At 44.1% G+C, this 17,290-nt stretch overlaps 1 protein-coding gene across 6 annotated transcripts in view; it reads left to right on the top strand.

Moving 5' to 3' along the window:
- The first annotated feature begins 6 nt into the window (after positions 1-6).
- The window catches only part of TBCK (TBC1 domain containing kinase), a 109,012-nt gene continuing 91,728 nt past the window's right edge, over positions 7-17,290 (top strand). For 4 of the 6 annotated variants that reach the window (XM_027772926.1, XM_027772927.1, XM_006151164.3 and 1 more), the window contains exons 1-3: positions 7-158; positions 3,842-4,063; positions 12,405-12,477. In XM_027772926.1, the coding sequence (XP_027628727.1) occupies positions 3,871-4,063; positions 12,405-12,477 (266 nt within the window). In that variant the 5' untranslated portion in view covers positions 7-158; positions 3,842-3,870. Of the gene's footprint in view, positions 163-1,347; positions 1,437-3,841; positions 4,064-12,404; positions 12,478-17,290 lie in introns of those variants that run through there. The other 2 variants (XM_006151166.3, XM_006151165.3) reach the window with 2 other exon arrangements.

Here is a 17,290-nt window from a genome sequence, read left to right as displayed (position 1 = left end):
CCTGGCGGCCCGAGAGCGGCCTCCCATTGAAGCACCTGAATCGCAGGCCTGGGGCCCGGGACAGTGGCGTCAGATCCCCTCGCAGCCGCAGCGCTGGGGCCCGGTGTAGACGCTCCATCCCCCTGTCTGTGTGCCCGCCTGCGTCCCCAGATTCCGAGGCAGGTATTCGGGAATCCAGTTTTCGGTGACCTGGAGGGTGGTGGTGTGGGGGATGGAGGACTGCCCGGTGCGAGCGACCCGCCCCGCACGCCCGACGCGACCGCGACCTCTGCGCTGGGGCGCCGCTCGCTGCCGGTTCCGTCTCCATCCCTCGCTGCCGCCCGCCTCCGCCCTGGGTCGCTCGGCGCCCACGTCCTCGGGAGCTCTGGCAGCTGCTTCCACTGAAGGCTTACTGGGGGGTCAGAGGGTCTGGAATTGGCCCTCCGTTACTCACCGTAGGCAGCAGGCTGGGGCTCTGGTTTGTTCCTGGACTTCAAAGTCTAAGTGAGGTTTGGCCTATTTTTACTTCTTGCCCTCGTTGGAGCCATTCGATTCCAAGTTCTCCGAGGACAGATCGTGTCTCGTTCACTCCCGTGGACAGGCACCTGGAAGAAATCTGACTTAAAAACAGGCTTCAAAATACGCGTGGAACGAAGTGGTCTTCAAACTCAACTGCTTACCTTGTTTTCTTCATCTGCTCTCTCACCTCAGCTTTTCCCCCCACTAGCTTTCTAGCGTTCTTCTCCTCATTAAGTGTAAAGAAACGTATGTGTGATTTTCTTGTTTGTGTGTGAGCCTTTCGTGTGCACCCACCCAAGGGGTGGTAGCAGCGGAACACTGACGAAATGTTTCGTGATAATTAGAGCTTTATCTTTGCCAATCGCTTGCCTTTCATTTGTCTGGTTATTTGATTTTCAGTTGTCTAATGATAAAGATGTCTAGCTGAAATAAAATAGTGTGGTATAGTGTGACTGAATAATACAGTGCAACAGTTCACTGTCTCACCCTTCCTGTCCTAGGAACAGTTTGTGTGCCAGTCCTTTAGTAACTTTCCATGTTGTATACTTTATATTTATTGACCCCTCCAGCGAGGTACATTGTTTCTCAACCTCATATCTCCTATTATTTGATTTCCCCCTCTGTTTTTGTTAGATATATCCTAAAGAAACTCACTCCCAAAGGTGTGTGGATGGCACTTTTAGTTTTCAATGTTTGCACTGCTATGAATCATCATTCACTATAATGATCGACAACTTGGTTGTATATAGCATCATAATTATGTCCTTTCAAATCTTTCAGGACTTCAGTGTCCTCTGGCTTCCATCATTGCTAATAAGAAGTTGAGAATGCCAATCTGATGTTAATTTGCTGATCGTCAAACTATTTTTATCTCCCTGAAATGATTCAAAGGATCTAATTATGCTTGACACTTTGAAAATGTGTGGCAACATGTCCAGGTAGAGTTTATTCGTCTTGTAATGAGCCCATTGAAGGAGCTAAGTGAATGTCTCAGTGTGAGTCTTTCACCTATGCTATTAAACATTCCTATAGTTTGCTTATTTTCTATCCTACATGCTTTTTCATATTTAGTGTTACCACAATTTATTTAACCATTCACCTATCATTGGACATTGACGTTGTCTCCAGCTTGGGGATACTGGAAACAATGCTGCCCTGATCTTTCTTGTCCGGACCTCTCATGTGCATGTCTTTCTCTGTGTGTGTGTGTGTGTGTGTGTGTGTGTGTGTTTGTGTGTGTAGGAGTTTCTGCAGGAATATAACATCAAGGTAGTTTCTTACTATATTAATAGTGTCAAACGGTTTTCTGGAATGACTGTGCCAAGTTATACTCCAACTGAGAGTAAATACAGTCTATTTTTCTATATCCTCCTAACATGTGTATTCTGTGTTTTAAGTTTTATTATTTGGCAGTGATAAATTCTCACATGATTTTAGTGAGAAATTCCTTGATTATTTTCTTGTAAATTTATTTATTTATTTCCTTCTTGAGAGACAGAGACAGGAACCCTCAACAAAGTCTCCATGCCAAGATCCTTCCCCGAGCACCGCAGGTCAGCTGTACTCACAGCCCACCTGTCCCGCGTGTGTAGGTTCACCTAGGGTGAGCACCTGGAGCCTTCCCGTGTGGCTTCCAGCACTGTGCAGCAGCACCCCTAATGCCATTTCTTGATTATTGATGAAGAAGCTGTTGATCATCTTACGTATCTGTTGGCCATTTCTCTACTCTTCGGTGAAATGTATTTTTCCATAACCTCCTGTTTTATATTAGAGTTTTTGTTTTATTTTTTTCGCAAATTATTTCTATTACCTTCAAAGCCAGGTTTTGGGGGGCTTATTTCATTCCTTGCCCTTTATACTATAATCTTTCCTCAACTATCTAATGATTCTTAGACAGTTCACTGTTTAAGAGTTGGGAGCTTTGTATATATGGATATGTGTTGGCACACTTCATTTTAGGATGCCTGAGTGGACTGGGGTTCTACAGATTGCAGAATTAGGAGGAGTTTGCTTTTGCCACCAGTGCCCATACCAGCTACTACAATTCTTGGAGGATTTGCTCATTTCCTTTAGAAAAGAACATTACCTTCTTTTGCTTGAAGAGTGTAACTGCCCATGTTCCGGGGCTAGTGGCAGAATGGACTCTTCAGTTCTTCAGCATTTCAAATCACTCTTCTTGTTTCAAATGCTCTTCTGACTGCTATTCACCATTGTCCCTGCCATCTCTGTCTGAACCCTCTGAATCGTAAGAGGCCAGGGACATTTCCTCATTATTTTAGACCGCAGCGTCCCTGTTTTGTTTCCTGCTGTCGTCCTTTTCCATATACATTTGCTTTGTAGGAAGTTATGGAAATCTTTCATCAGCTCAGGGCTCCCTTCTCTTTCTTGTTCAAGTTTATACATTTTGAAACATTTTTGGTTTCTAAACAGAAAAGTGGTCCAGCGTATTTATTGTCAACGCTGAGGACGTCAGAATTCAGAGCTGAGGCAGTGGCATGTCTCCATAGAGACACCTGGGTCAGGTAGTCTGTGTCTCGAGGCCTTTCTGTCGTGGCTGCCTTAGCGTGATTCAGACTGATCTGGAATAAGTGTCTTCATCTCCAGGTGGTTCCAGCACATAACGCTAAGGCCTCTGTTTATTTGGAGTCAACCCAAAAAGGACCCTCTGGCTGTGCTCAGGGGACAGCTGTCTCTAAACTGGCGGCAATAACGTCGGTCAGAATTGTTGAGATTAAAGCAGATCATGTAGGTAAAACACCTACCACAGAAATGAAAATCGATCAGTAATTTAATATTGTAGTGTTTTGCCACTGTTTATAGGGACCCTGATTATTTAGTTTGTGGTTGGTGTCTATATTTTCCCTCTTGATGTCCTTCACTGTGTAAGAAGGAAAGATTCTTGATAGTACGTGGGGTTTTCAAACTTTAAGTAAAGAGCAGAGCCTTTCGTGAGCATGAAATAATGTGCTTACTCCACCTTTAAAACTGTCAGGCATCATCGAAAATGGGATTTTGTCCTTTTTTCTTATGTAACTGGAAATCTTTTCATTTAATTAGAGATGCAATATAAATTTATGTGTGGGCGTATTTTACTCTGATGGTATCTTGGAATTTTTTAACTTTAGTATTTTTAACTGTGAAGTGGTTAGATTGATGCTTTCCTTCAAGCTGGATACTATTGGGTCATAGGAAAAGCCATGACATATTTTTCTGTTTTTCTATGCAAAACTGCATCGTGAATTTCCAGATGACCTAATATTAATCAAATGCTAAGGCCTCTGTTTAAGGAAATACCATCTTAGTGTGTGTTGCTCTATATATCATAACGTCTCTCTTTTCCCAGGTTATCTCAGAAAATCTAGGACTCCAGAAATGTTTCCCTTGAAGGATGCCGAAATGGGGGCCTTTACCTTCTTCGCCTCGGCTCTGCCGCATGACGTCTGTGGAAGCAACGGGCTTCCCCTCACACCAAACTCCATCAAAATTTTAGGGCGCTTTCAAATCCTTAAGACCATCACCCACCCCAGACTGTGCCAGTATGTGGATATTTCTAGAGGGAAGCATGGTAAGTGGTCTTTTACATTTTTCCCCTCTTTCGTGTTTTCTATCTCGTTGCCCTGACTGGGGTATAAACATACCATAAACATGGAAAGAAATCAGTACATGTGCTCACCTGCTCCCTCCTCCTCCCCACACCCATGCACTTACCCATGGACTCGCAGCTCTGTCAGGTAAAACTCAAACTCTTCACCCGGCGATTCATGTAAGACCCTTCTGTCCTTTGTAGTTATATTTCTTGTCATTTCTACCACTTCAGCCTCTGCTCCAGCCAAGCCGAGCTCCTTCGTTCTCTCGGTGGTACCACGGCCCCCCACACGTGCGCTTGTTTGTACGTCACTTCCTCTCCTGGGTGGGCGGCACCCGGTGCCCTGCAGTCTGAGCCAAGGCCCCTTCTTAAAGTCCTTCATAGCTTTTATCATTTTCTAAGTTCCGTAGAAAAGGCTATAAAGTTAGGTCTTGGGAAGAGGAACAGGAAATGTATGGTAAATAAAAGTTACGTAGGTCCGTTATTAAATAAGAATCCTCCTCCTGCACAGAGGAGGGGAACACTTTCACACACGGAAATCTCAGTCACCTTTACACAGGGAACGTTATGTCCTGCTTTGGGGCAGAAAAGGAGAATGACGGGGGGCTCATTATCTTCAGCTCCAAACAGTTTTTACCCCAAAGTGATATATTTTGGGATAGCATACACTGATCCTCGTCAGGAAGAAAGGAAGCAAAGTTAGAATAAGATGGAAGATCAGTAATAAAAATGTGTAGTTTTTTTAGGATGGACTTTGTATTTGTAAGCTTCTTGCATAGGTCAGGGCACAGAAAGAAATCCAACTGATGCAAATTACTTTTATAATGAGGCAACTTATTAAGAAATTAATTAGTAGATATTTACCTAAATACAGAAACATGATCTTTTACAAACTTTGTACGGTTTCTTTACTTATTGTCCTTTCTCTTTTTAAAGTATTTTCCTTGGGACCTGCAGGTGGCGTAGTGGTTAAGGCACTGGACTCCCACATGCTGACTGCCATTTGAGTCCTGGAATCGGTGGCTTGAAACGCACGCCGGACATATGTGCTTGCATGCCCAAAATCCCAAGAGGAGACTGAAGGAGAAGGAATTACGGCGTGGCCATTCCCTCTGGGGGATGATTTCTCACTTTCTGTCTTTCTGTCTCTCTGGTGACCACATGCACCCTATAGCAAAAAACTCAAAAAACAGTATTTTCCTTAACTTTTGAAAATAAACCAGTTCTCAAATTCTACTAAAATGCCCACTATTCTTAAGATTAAATACTTTACCCTGCTGGGTTAGCAAAAATACCTTGAATCTCTTTTTTTTTTAAGTTTCTTTTCTTTTTTTTTTTTGGAGAGATTTTCACTATAGGGCGCGTGCGCTTGCCAGACAGACAGAGAGAGACATAGAGACAGAAAGTGAGAAATCACCCCCCGGGGGGGATGGTCAAGCCGCAATCCCTTCTCCTCCATTCTCCTCTCAGGATCTTGGGCACGCATGCACACGCGTCTGGCGTGAGTTTTAAGCCACCAGGTCCAGGACGCGAACCGCGGTCCACTACGTGGGAGTCCAGCGACATAGCCATTACACTAACTACTGGTTCCCGATCTCTTTTGAGTGATCTATAGAAAACAGGGAAAGCCTGACTTCTGGGCTAAGGTAACGTGAGAACACAGTGATAAGCTATCTGCATAGCAGAAACAGTAAAGAGGGAGAAGTAGAGCCAAAACCAGAGTTCTCTGAGGGGACAAGTAGAATCCAACCCAGAATCAGGAGGTGTTCCATCAGTGAGAGGTATGTGTTATTCACTAAAGAATAAAACGTTGAATAGAAACTTCTCAAATTCTTCAAATTATATTAATCTGAAATGACTGAGATTGTTTGGAACGAACATAGCTTTACATAAACACGTACTTTAATTCAGTTATTTGTTCCTTATGCACAAACCTTTAGAACGTTGAACATTGCCAGTGTAACCTTCACCTCCGTGCCACCTGCTGGCCCAGGACTTGAATTTCATACATATCCATGACATACGCTGCTCTAGCAGAGGGGGCTCAGCAGCCCGAGGAGCGAGAGGGGTGAGGAGAGTAAACAGCAGCGTAGTGGTCAGAACTGAGGGCGACAACTAGACTGTGGAGCTGGCTTCCAAGAACAATCATGGTAGCAAACGATTGTGTCTGTGGGGATCAATTCCTACCTAAAATTATAAACGAAAAGGAGGTTCATATGCAAGGGTGGCGAGAGTGCTCCCCAGAGGCACCTGTGTTTACAGGAGTCTAGGTGGAAGAAGGAAAAGGAGTTAAAGAAGTATCTAAGGGGCCCAGGTGGTGCAGGGGCAGCACAGCCGTCCACAAGTGGGGACGTCCTGACATCATCTTCCGGGACCTGCCTCTGCACCACAGACACATGTGCACTGCCTGCGGCCCGAGCTCAGAGAGTGGAGGACGAGCACAGCAGAAGGGCGCTTCTCGGAGCGCCTCTGTCTCTTTGTTCTCATGGAGAAAACGTGTAATTAATGTAAAAGAAATATATCTAGAACTGACTCACTTATCCAAAGAGAAGGGGGCCTAGCAATTTTTTGAAGAGCCCGCATATCCTGGGAATAAACATAGTACACTGTAGGAAACAATAGGCACTAAGCGAAGCAGGAAGAGTTGGTAAAGAGAGACCTACTCTAAACCCGCCAGCATAAACCAGTGAGACTCGTCCTGGTCACCAGCCCTGGGCGATAATGAAGCTCTTCTCCACTGCCGAGCTTTGTCTGGGGTGGCTGGGAACCGGGCCGACCCTGTGGTGGGAAATTCTTTAGAATCTGCACTGGATGGTGCCATGGGGCAGCCCTGAAGGGTGCAGGGACTGACAATATCTGCTTAGGGGTATGAAGCGTTCCAATGATCCCCTTGATGCTTAAATATCCGGTTAAGGTCACTGAAGCCTTTTCACACACTTTTCAGTGAAAAGCTATTTTTTTAAAAAAAATGACAGCAAAAATCTTGCCAGAAGTTCTTCTCTAGACTTGGCAAATGGCTGGGACTCAGGACTCTACCCCGTGGGCATAGTAATTGTGGCCGCTGTTCTCAGTGGTTATCTTTTAAGCCAATTAGAAAAAGCACCCTTCTACCAAAAACAACTCAGAGGCAGGTTCTGCTCCCATTCTCTCCGGTGGCCAGAACTTGTGCGGCGTGTAAGCCGCTTGACTGTGAGTCTCCTGATCAGTGGACATGTGGTTCGACACCAGGCACAGGTCAAAGCGACCGGGAAATCTAGGACCTATCTATCTTAGAACCAGTCAAGTCTACCGTTAAGGAAAGAAGACAGTCACCCTATACTTCCTGATACTTATACCAACGCTTCTTTTCTTTTAAGGATTTTAAAAATTCTTTGCTTGGCTTCACTCTCCCTCTCCAGACAAGTACCCTTGGTGGGGTCTTGCCACATGTGATTCCCCCTCACCTCCAGCCAGCCAGGATCACAGGTACAGCCAGGGTGTTCGGTATTCAACCTGGGCTAAACCTGTATCCAAACCTGGGCGCCCAAAACGTCCTAGTATCACCCAGTAGCACCCTGTCACCTGCACCTTTGTAGGTGGGCTGCAGCGCTGCTTTTAAACACATTTTTTATGTTAGGAATGTTTTTGAGAATCTGATAAAAACTGCAAACTCATTGTCTAGAAAGAGTAGGCACAACACTATTTTAAGTTTGCAGACCTTCTAAAGTGCTTTCACAGGCCATTGTAGCTCCAGTTAAGAGCAGCTATTTCATTTCATTTTATTATTATTATTACTATTATTATTACTATTTTAGAGAGATTTTTTGCTACAGGGTATATGCATTCACCAGAGAGAGAAAGCAAGAAATCAGCCCTCCGAGAGGATGGCCACGCCACAATCCCTTCTCCATTCTCCTCTTGGGATTTTAGATGTGCATGCACACGCACATACACCCAGCATGATTTTCAAGCTTCTGGTCAAACCATGGTAGGCCATGTGGGAGTCCAGCACCTTAAACACTGTGCCTTCTGCTGGTCCCAGAGCAGCTATTTAAATAGTTGAATTTAGTTTCATCAGATGTGGTAAGAAGCAACAGAGACTTTCTAGCCCAGAGAGCAACTCGGAAAGGCTCAACAAAGCAAACATAACTAGATGTGCTGAGTTAATAACCCACGTAGGAGATCTTAGACTCACACCAAAGAAGTTCCTACGCTGATGTTTGCATACGTCACATAGACAACGGCATTTACATCGAGCATACAAATGCTTCATTAACAAACTCAGTCTTTCCGCTGGAAATATCAGCAGTGGTTAGAAGCAAGCGAAGACTCTACATGGTAGTGCACCCTTTTTGTTTGTTACTTATTATCCAGAAATCTTTCAATGATTGTGTGAAACCAGAACACATTTTTTTGAGAGATTTTCGCTATAGGATGTGTGCATTCACTGGAGAGATAGAGAGAGACAGAGACAGAAAGCGATCCCTTCTCCACCATTCTCTTCTCTGGATTTTGGGCACACATGCACACGTGCCTGGAGTGAGTTTCAAGCCACCGGATCTGGAACTCAAACTGCATTCGACTACGTGGAAGTCCAGCAAGGTAACCATTAAGCCATCTGCTGATTCCAAGAACAAAATTTTTTTAAATAATAGATTTGAAATTCAGGTAGAAAATAATAGACTGGTTAAGGATCTGTCAGGCCATTGATTCTGTCTGTCCAGCGCATCGACTTCGACCTAAGTGGCTATATAAGTGGGTCTCATCAGAAAATCAGACCAGCCAGATCTACACTGAGGGAGTGCTCACGGGCAACTGGGCTGTGTGACAGTGGGAGCTGGCTACGCAAGTTCGAAATCCATAGGACATAGCAGGCCTGGGTAGGACTGCCCACCCACCCCCTCCCCTTGATGCTTAAATATCCGGTTAAGGTCACTGAAGCCTTTTCACACACTTTTCAGTGAAAAGCTATTTTTTTAAAAAAAATGACAGCAAAAATCTTGCCAGAAGTTCTTCTCTAGACTTGGCAAATGGCTGGGACTCAGGACTCTACCCCGTGGGCATAGTAATTGTGGCCGCTGTTCTCAGTGGTTATCTTTTAAGCCAATTAGAAAAAGCACCCTTCTACCAAAAACAACTCAGAGGCAGGTTCTGCTCCCATTCTCTCCGGTGGCCAGAACTTGTGCGGCGTGTAAGCCGCTTGACTGTGAGTCTCCTGATCAGTGGACATGTGGTTCGACACCAGGCACAGGTCAAAGCGACCGGGAAATCTAGGACCTATCTATCTTAGAACCAGTCAAGTCTACCGTTAAGGAAAGAAGACAGTCACCCTATACTTCCTGATACTTATACCAACGCTTCTTTTCTTTTAAGGATTTTAAAAATTCTTTGCTTGGCTTCACTCTCCCTCTCCAGACAAGTACCCTTGGTGGGGTCTTGCCACATGTGATTCCCCCTCACCTCCAGCCAGCCAGGATCACAGGTACAGCCAGGGTGTTCGGTATTCAACCTGGGCTAAACCTGTATCCAAACCTGGGCGCCCAAAACGTCCTAGTATCACCCAGTAGCACCCTGTCACCTGCACCTTTGTAGGTGGGCTGCAGCGCTGCTTTTAAACACATTTTTTATGTTAGGAATGTTTTTGAGAATCTGATAAAAACTGCAAACTCATTGTCTAGAAAGAGTAGGCACAACACTATTTTAAGTTTGCAGACCTTCTAAAGTGCTTTCACAGGCCATTGTAGCTCCAGTTAAGAGCAGCTATTTCATTTCATTTTATTATTATTATTACTATTATTATTACTATTTTAGAGAGATTTTTTGCTACAGGGTATATGCATTCACCAGAGAGAGAAAGCAAGAAATCAGCCCTCCGAGAGGATGGCCACGCCACAATCCCTTCTCCATTCTCCTCTTGGGATTTTAGATGTGCATGCACACGCACATACACCCAGCATGATTTTCAAGCTTCTGGTCAAACCATGGTAGGCCATGTGGGAGTTCAGCACCTTAAACACTGTGCCTTCTGCTGGTCCCAGAGCAGCTATTTAAATAGTTGAATTTAGTTTCATCAGATGTGGTAAGAAGCAACAGAGACTTTCTAGCCCAGAGAGCAACTCGGAAAGGCTCAACAAAGCAAACATAACTAGATGTGCTGAGTTAATAACCCACGTAGGAGATCTTAGACTCACACCAAAGAAGTTCCTACGCTGATGTTTGCATACGTCACATAGACAACGGCATTTACATCGAGCATACAAATGCTTCATTAACAAACTCAGTCTTTCCGCTGGAAATATCAGCAGTGGTTAGAAGCAAGCGAAGACTCTACATGGTAGTGCACCCTTTTTGTTTGTTACTTATTATCCAGAAATCTTTCAATGATTGTGTGAAACCAGAACACATTTTTTTGAGAGATTTTTGCTATAGGATGTGTGCATTCACTGGAGAGATAGAGAGAGACAGAGACAGAAAGCGATCCCTTCTCCACCATTCTCTTCTCTGGATTTTGGGCACACATGCACACGTGCCTGGAGTGAGTTTCAAGCCACCGGATCTGGAACTCAAACTGCATTCGACTACGTGGAAGTCCAGCAAGGTAACCATTAAGCCATCTGCTGATTCCAAGAACAAAATTTTTTTAAATAATAGATTTGAAATTCAGGTAGAAAATAATAGACTGGTTAAGGATCTGTCAGGCCATTGATTCTGTCTGTCCAGCGCATCGACTTCGACCTAAGTGGCTATATAAGTGGGTCTCATCAGAAAATCAGACCAGCCAGATCTACACTGAGGGAGTGCTCACGGGCAACTGGGCTGTGTGACAGTGGGAGCTGGCTACGCAAGTTCGAAATCCATAGGACATAGCAGGCCTGGGTAGGACTGCCCACCCCCCCCCCCCCCACCAGCGAGCGGTTAAGCAATGTCAGAAGAGACTGGCTCCCACATGGCTGACCTCAATGTGAATCTTGGCCCTGGGGACACCACACCCGGCAGGTGCACACCTGGCCAAAAACTTGTGTGGATAGAGATTAGGAGGAAAAGGGACTGCAGCATAACCAGCTCTGTCAGAGGTGCGTCCTCACTCCCTGCCTGCCCTGCTCCATGCGTGCATGTGCTCTTCATCACGTGCTCTCCATCACATGCTCTCCATCATGCATGGAAGTAAAGCTCCCTTGGGCAGCCACAGCCCTAGAGCTGCAGGGAGCCAGATGGCACATGCCGACCTTCTGTGGGAGTCCCGGTCACTGCGATTTCACCAACATGCCGAGTGAGTGTGTGAACCAGATTGCCAATACAGTGGGTACCTAGCTCCCACTTCCCTCTCCTTTCAAAATAGTCTTACGTTTTCATCCAGGGTTTTCCTCTTTCCAGGCTATATAAGAAGAAGGATCACTTCTTTGACCCCCATGGCCAGCCTTTGTGTATTCTCTAATGCACAGAAGAAAAACTCTTGAGAAAACAGAAGATGGAAAAGAATTGTTATTTGTTGTATTATTAGCCTCCTATCTAATATTCTATGTAGTTGATAATGAAATAGTTAATAAGGAATTTGAGAAACTTTTTCTTTAAAGAGATTTTTGCTTTAGGACACGTATACTTGCTGGAGAGACGAAGAGACACAGAGAGACAGAAAGCAAGAAATCGCCCCCTGGGTGGATGGCCGTGCTGCATTCCCTTCTTCATTCTCTTGGATTTTGGGCACGCACACACATGCCCTGCATGAGTTTGTTTAAGCCGCCGGGTCTGGGACTTGAATCCCGGTCGACTACATGGGAGTCCAGCGACGTAACCATTACACCATCTGCTGGTCCCAGGAGTTTGAGAAACTTAAAATGTTATTTGTGCTGTGTGAGCGGACTTCAGAAACTGTGCAAAGTAAAGCCCAAGTCTCTTGGGCCGACTTGGTGCCCTAGTGCTTAGGGGAGCCAGATCCTACATGCCTAACAGAGCAGTTTGAGTCCCAGCCCTGGCAGCTTGAAAAACACTCTGGGGGGTTGTGTGTGCATCCCCCAAATCCTGATGGATGGGTAAATGAAAGGGGCGATTGCGATGAGGTGACTATGCCCCACGGGGAGTGCTTTCTCCCTGTCCTCCTCTCTGTCTCTCTCTGGTGACATATGTGCTCTCTGACCTAAAACAAAAAAAAAGAACAAGGGTTTTTTTGGGTGCGAAACAAATCTGAAATTCACATATAGTTTTCTGTAAGTACACATTTTCCATAGATTTTGAAGATCCCTTTTACGTTCCTATCTTAAGTGGGGTATATTATTTTGTTATTACAGTATCATGTTAATCAAATATAAAGTGACTCTGTGTCTTGTTTGGTTTTTCCACTCAGAAAGGCTGGTGGTGGTGGCCGAGCACTGTGAACGAAGTTTAGAAGACTTACTTCGAGAGAGGAAACCCATGAGGTACTGTGTAACGTCAGGACAGCTGCGTGAAAAGCAGAAATTGATGGACAAAAAAGCATTTTAAGTAGAAACTGCCGCGTTTTGTTTTTTTCTGTTATTTGTTAAAGGATGCAATCCAGGTGCAAATTTTTATTTCGGGGAACTGAATTCACAGGCAGCGTAATTCTCAGAAATGCAAGGTTGACATTGTCCAGGGTTCAGCTTTTGAGAGGCATACATTCTCCAAAGTATGTAACAAACTTCCCAAAAGGGTATATGAAATTTTCAAATCTCCCTATAACAAAACCTTTTGCTAGCTGAAGTTAAGATGACTTTCCTCGAAGGGGTCCTGTGTACCCAGGAGTAGCATAGCACTGGCCTTCCCAGGGGCTCAGCGAAGGCCACAGTGAGGGGAGTGGACAAGTCGTAGTCGGGGCAGGACTCGTGATCCAGCTTGAACTCAGGTGGCTCAGTGACGCAGCAAGCTTTCTTCCTCTCTTGGCAGGAAGAGTATGTGGTCTACACTTTTATAACAAATATACTACTAAATGAGCTTCGCAGATTTTTCTGAAATTATCTTAAAATCACCCAGAGTTGTTATTTAATGTAGAAAGAAAGTTGTAGTAAGCCAAAATCAAAGAAAAGGACTTGCCATGAGCTTGCCGCAATCCTCCTTCCTCGTTAAAATGCGCTGAAATGCTAACCTGCTATTGCACTCCTTTTAAAGGATAGATTTCTTGACGGAAGAATCCATGGCAAGTCTAAGGGTGAAGATTTACTGCTGTAACTTAAAGTAAGACTAAACCGTTGTAGCACAATCTATCTCCTGATCCAGCGATTCCACTCCTAGGTATAGGGCCTCTTCAAATGTCGTACCTTCTGTACTGCCCTTTCCCACCTCAGTCCCAGCCCTGCCTGGTATTTAGTCAAGAAAACAGGAAAACACATGTCCACAAAAACATTGGCACAAGAGTGTTCCTAGAAACTTTATCCACATCAGCTCCAAACTGGGGAGGGCTCAAATGCCCATCACCAGGAGGCTGGAGAGACAGATGACATTAGCAGGAGAGAGGGATGGGCTGCTGGCCATGCACGAAGAGCCACACAGGGTCATACTTTCCTCCTTACGCGGAGTTCCAGAATAATCAGTACTCACTCTGCTGACAGAAAAGCGGTGCTTGCCTCTGGCTGGAGAAGTAGGTAATGCAGGAACTGTTCTAAAGGCCTGGAGGGAAAGGACGTTTACATCTTGGTCCAGGTGTTACTTACAAAGATGATACTTTGTCAAAACCCACTGAAACGAATACTTAAGAAGCATGTACTTCGGGACCAGCAGTTATTGTAATGGCTACAGCGCTGGACTCCCATGTAGTCGACTGCAGTTCGAGTCCTGGGCCCGGTGGCTTAAACTCACACCGGGCGTGTGTGCGTGCGTGCCCAAGATCCCAAGAGGAGAATGGAGGAGAAGGGATTGAGGTGTGGCCATTCCCCCTGGAGGGTGATTTCTCTCTTTCTGTCTCTCTGTGTCTCTCTTTCTGACGAGCCCATACGCCCTATAGCAAAAAAAAAAAAAAAATCTCTCAAAAAAAAAAAAAAAGCATTCACTTCACCTGTATTAAATCATACCTCTCAGTTTTTTAAAAAAGCTGCTGCTGCTTACTGGGCTTGAGTTCTGAATTGCTCACATAGAAACGATACTACGTTAACAGATGCTTGATCTGCTGGCTTACTGCATGCGTCTCTCAATTCCACATTCCCTTCTCTGCCATGTGCCCTTTACTGAAAAAACAGACAGGAGACATGTCCGTTTTCATCATTTTACCTCAACTCCATCCTTTTCTTTCTTTTCCTCTCAACGTTCTTTCATACTATGTAAATACACAAGTGATACTGCTTTGCCAATTAAGATCTATTAGCTCTTGAAAAGATTTTGTTTGTTTGTTTTTGAGAGAGTTGTGTTTTGTGTGTGTGTGTTTTTTTTTTTGTTTGTTTGTTTGTTTGTTTTTTGCTATAGGATGACTGCACTTGCTAGAGAGACAGAGAGTCAGAATGTGAGAAATCACCCCCTGGGAGGATGAACACACCATAATCCATTTTCCTCCGTTCTCCTCTCAGGATTTTGGGCATGCATGCACACATACCTGGCGTGAGTCTTAAGCTGCCAGATCCAGGGCTCGAATCACAATCAAATATGTGGGAGTCCAGCAACGTAGTCTGCTGGTCCCCGCTCTTGACAAGTTTTACTTTCTGTCTTCGTAACCCTTTATCCTTACTTTAGAGTTGATGAATCTCATAGCAAAGAAGGAAACTGCTCTTTTTTAAGAAGCTTTATTTATTTATCCCATAAATACGAGAAACAGAGGCAGAGATACAGTACCCTCGACGAGGTCTCTGCACGGAGACCCGTTCTCACCTTCTGCGAGCCTGGATCTTGGACACCCAGGTGCCCAGCTTACTCAGGGAGGACTCGATGCGAACTGGCCACCTTCCTCTGTGGACCTGCCTCGCAGAGTACCTTGTTCTGCTGTCGCACCACTGCCCAGCCTCGAGGAAGCCACCTTTGTTCAGTGTTTGTGTGTTCGTCAGCATGAGGATAAAGTGTTATAGATGAGAGCACTCCTTTAAGTCTAAACAGGCATAAGATTATATGCAAAATGTATACGTTTTTGCCACTTACACTTTATAATAGTCTTTTTATTATAAGTAGAACATGCAGTACCCTTTATAGGTCCTTGTAATTTCTTCAAGTGAATTGTATTTAAACATTCTTGTAAGGCTTTTTTTTTTTTTATCATTCTGGTACTAGACTAAAATTCAACATTCCCCATATGCATTTTGAAGTATAATATTCAATACTTAATTGCCTTTGAGCAGAAATGACTATGTCGGGCTCAGTTCCAAGTTGCTACTGACCCATTCATCTAAACGAGTCTTGTTGAGAACGGTTTGACTTTCCACATACTGAATTACATTAGTCTCTACTAACAGCAGGTTTCCAGTATGACGTTTAAGTGCTACAACTTTAATTAATTGTCTAAACTGTTTACAGAAAGTAGGAAGATATTCTTAAGGAATATAAATTAGTTCTTTACTGCCAAAAGTCAGCACCCTGCACCTGTAAGAAAGGGTGCTGCCAAGTAAACAGGAAACTGTGTACTTAGATGTGGTTGTAGTTTGAGACCCAGGGCTTTCAGTTGTCCGTCTGTCTCCAACTGTGACAAACCTGTAAGCTGCCAGATATCTAGTAGTCATTTGTAGTTAATTTTCTAAGCATAAACTTTCAAAATATATATCTTACTTGACTTATGTTTTGAAGAAAATTTTAAATCTTTGGTAAAATTGGTGGGACAAGAAGTAAGAAAATGAAAACTAGACTTAGAGAAGGGTCTTGTGTCAATGTACTGTATGGCATATTTAATATTGAAGTATTGATAAATAATTCTATACTAAAACATTATAACAGTAACTCACATTACTAATATAACTTAAGATCGTCTTGAAGTTCAGATCCCTTTAGAAAACCAAGCATTCTCTATATAGTTTTACTAGCTATAAAACCCCCCAGGAGAACTCATGTTCTCCAAGCAGAAAATATCGTCTGTGCTATAATGTGGAGGCGCTGTTGGGTTAGGCTTTTATAGAGTCATGCTATTTCTGCAGATAATTTGCTAAGCTGGTTTAAAGGAGAATAGTACACTTGGTTTAGGGTCCTTTCTGTCTGGAATATTAGGAACTAGTTTTGGAAAAGTGTTGCTCTCTTTCCAGTGGCTTTTATGCATTACCTGTGCCAGAGTTCAATCTTGCCAACATTTCTTTCCAGTTTCAGTTAAATGACCAAAATTATTTTTTGGAAACAAAGGCATGAAATTAAATTAAACTTCAATAGCCAGAATGTTTTAAGAATGAAGTATATTTGGGAGGTTCATTTGAAGTCATCTAATATGGAGTATCTGTGAATCTACCTAATTGCTACCCGAAAGCCAGATTCGAAAGACTAAAATGTAGACAAACTTAGATCTCAGTTCTTCTCTGAAATGTTTTTCAGAGAATATTAAAAAGAGATATACCTTCATCACCCCTGTAAGACAGGCGTGGGGAAATGTTTGCCTCTGAGTCGGACGAGTACACCTGCCTGATCTGGGAGAGTACCGGTGATGCCCCGCAGACGATGTTCCTCCTGGCTCTGACACTTGCGTTAGACTTTCTACCTGTCCTAGAATTTCCAAGTGACGGTGGGGTGGCCAATGTAGGCATGCTTCTTTAATCAAATGTAGTTTGTCACATGTCTTAGGGTTACGGTCTTGAAAATGTAGCAGGATACCGTCGGCATTGCAGAGGTTTGTACGTGGAGACTGATGGGAAGCAGACTGCGTCTGCAACAGTTTACCCGCTGATGGAAAACATGATCCGAAACACTCGGATGAATAACTTTTATTTGCCTCTGTTAAAACACTGCCTACTCACTGAATGAGGTACTCCAAAGAATTTGAGCGCAGTCTGGAATGTGGGCCAGAGTTGGATAATGAGCCACAGTGACCTGGAAATAGATAGCAGATGTTCTTATTAGAAATAGACAGCAGATGGCATAGTGGTCACATCGTTGGACTCCCACATAGTTGACTGTGGTTCAAGTTCTGGACTTGACCGCTTAAAACTCACACCGGGCGCCTATGCATGTGTGCCCAAGATCCCAAGAGGAGAATGAAGGAGGAGAAGGGATTGTGGTATGGCCATGCCCCCCAGAGGGGGTGATTTCTCGCTTTCTGTCTCTGTATTTCTTTCTGGCAAGCTCACATGCCCTATAGCGAAAAATCTCTCCTAAAAGAGAGAGAGA

Source organism: Tupaia chinensis, unplaced genomic scaffold, assembly GCF_000334495.1.
Source record: "Tupaia chinensis unplaced genomic scaffold, TupChi_1.0 Scaffold000315_1, whole genome shotgun sequence".
Classification (NCBI taxonomy): domain Eukaryota; kingdom Metazoa; phylum Chordata; class Mammalia; order Scandentia; family Tupaiidae; genus Tupaia; species Tupaia belangeri.
This window is presented reverse-complemented; position numbering and strand designations above follow the sequence as displayed.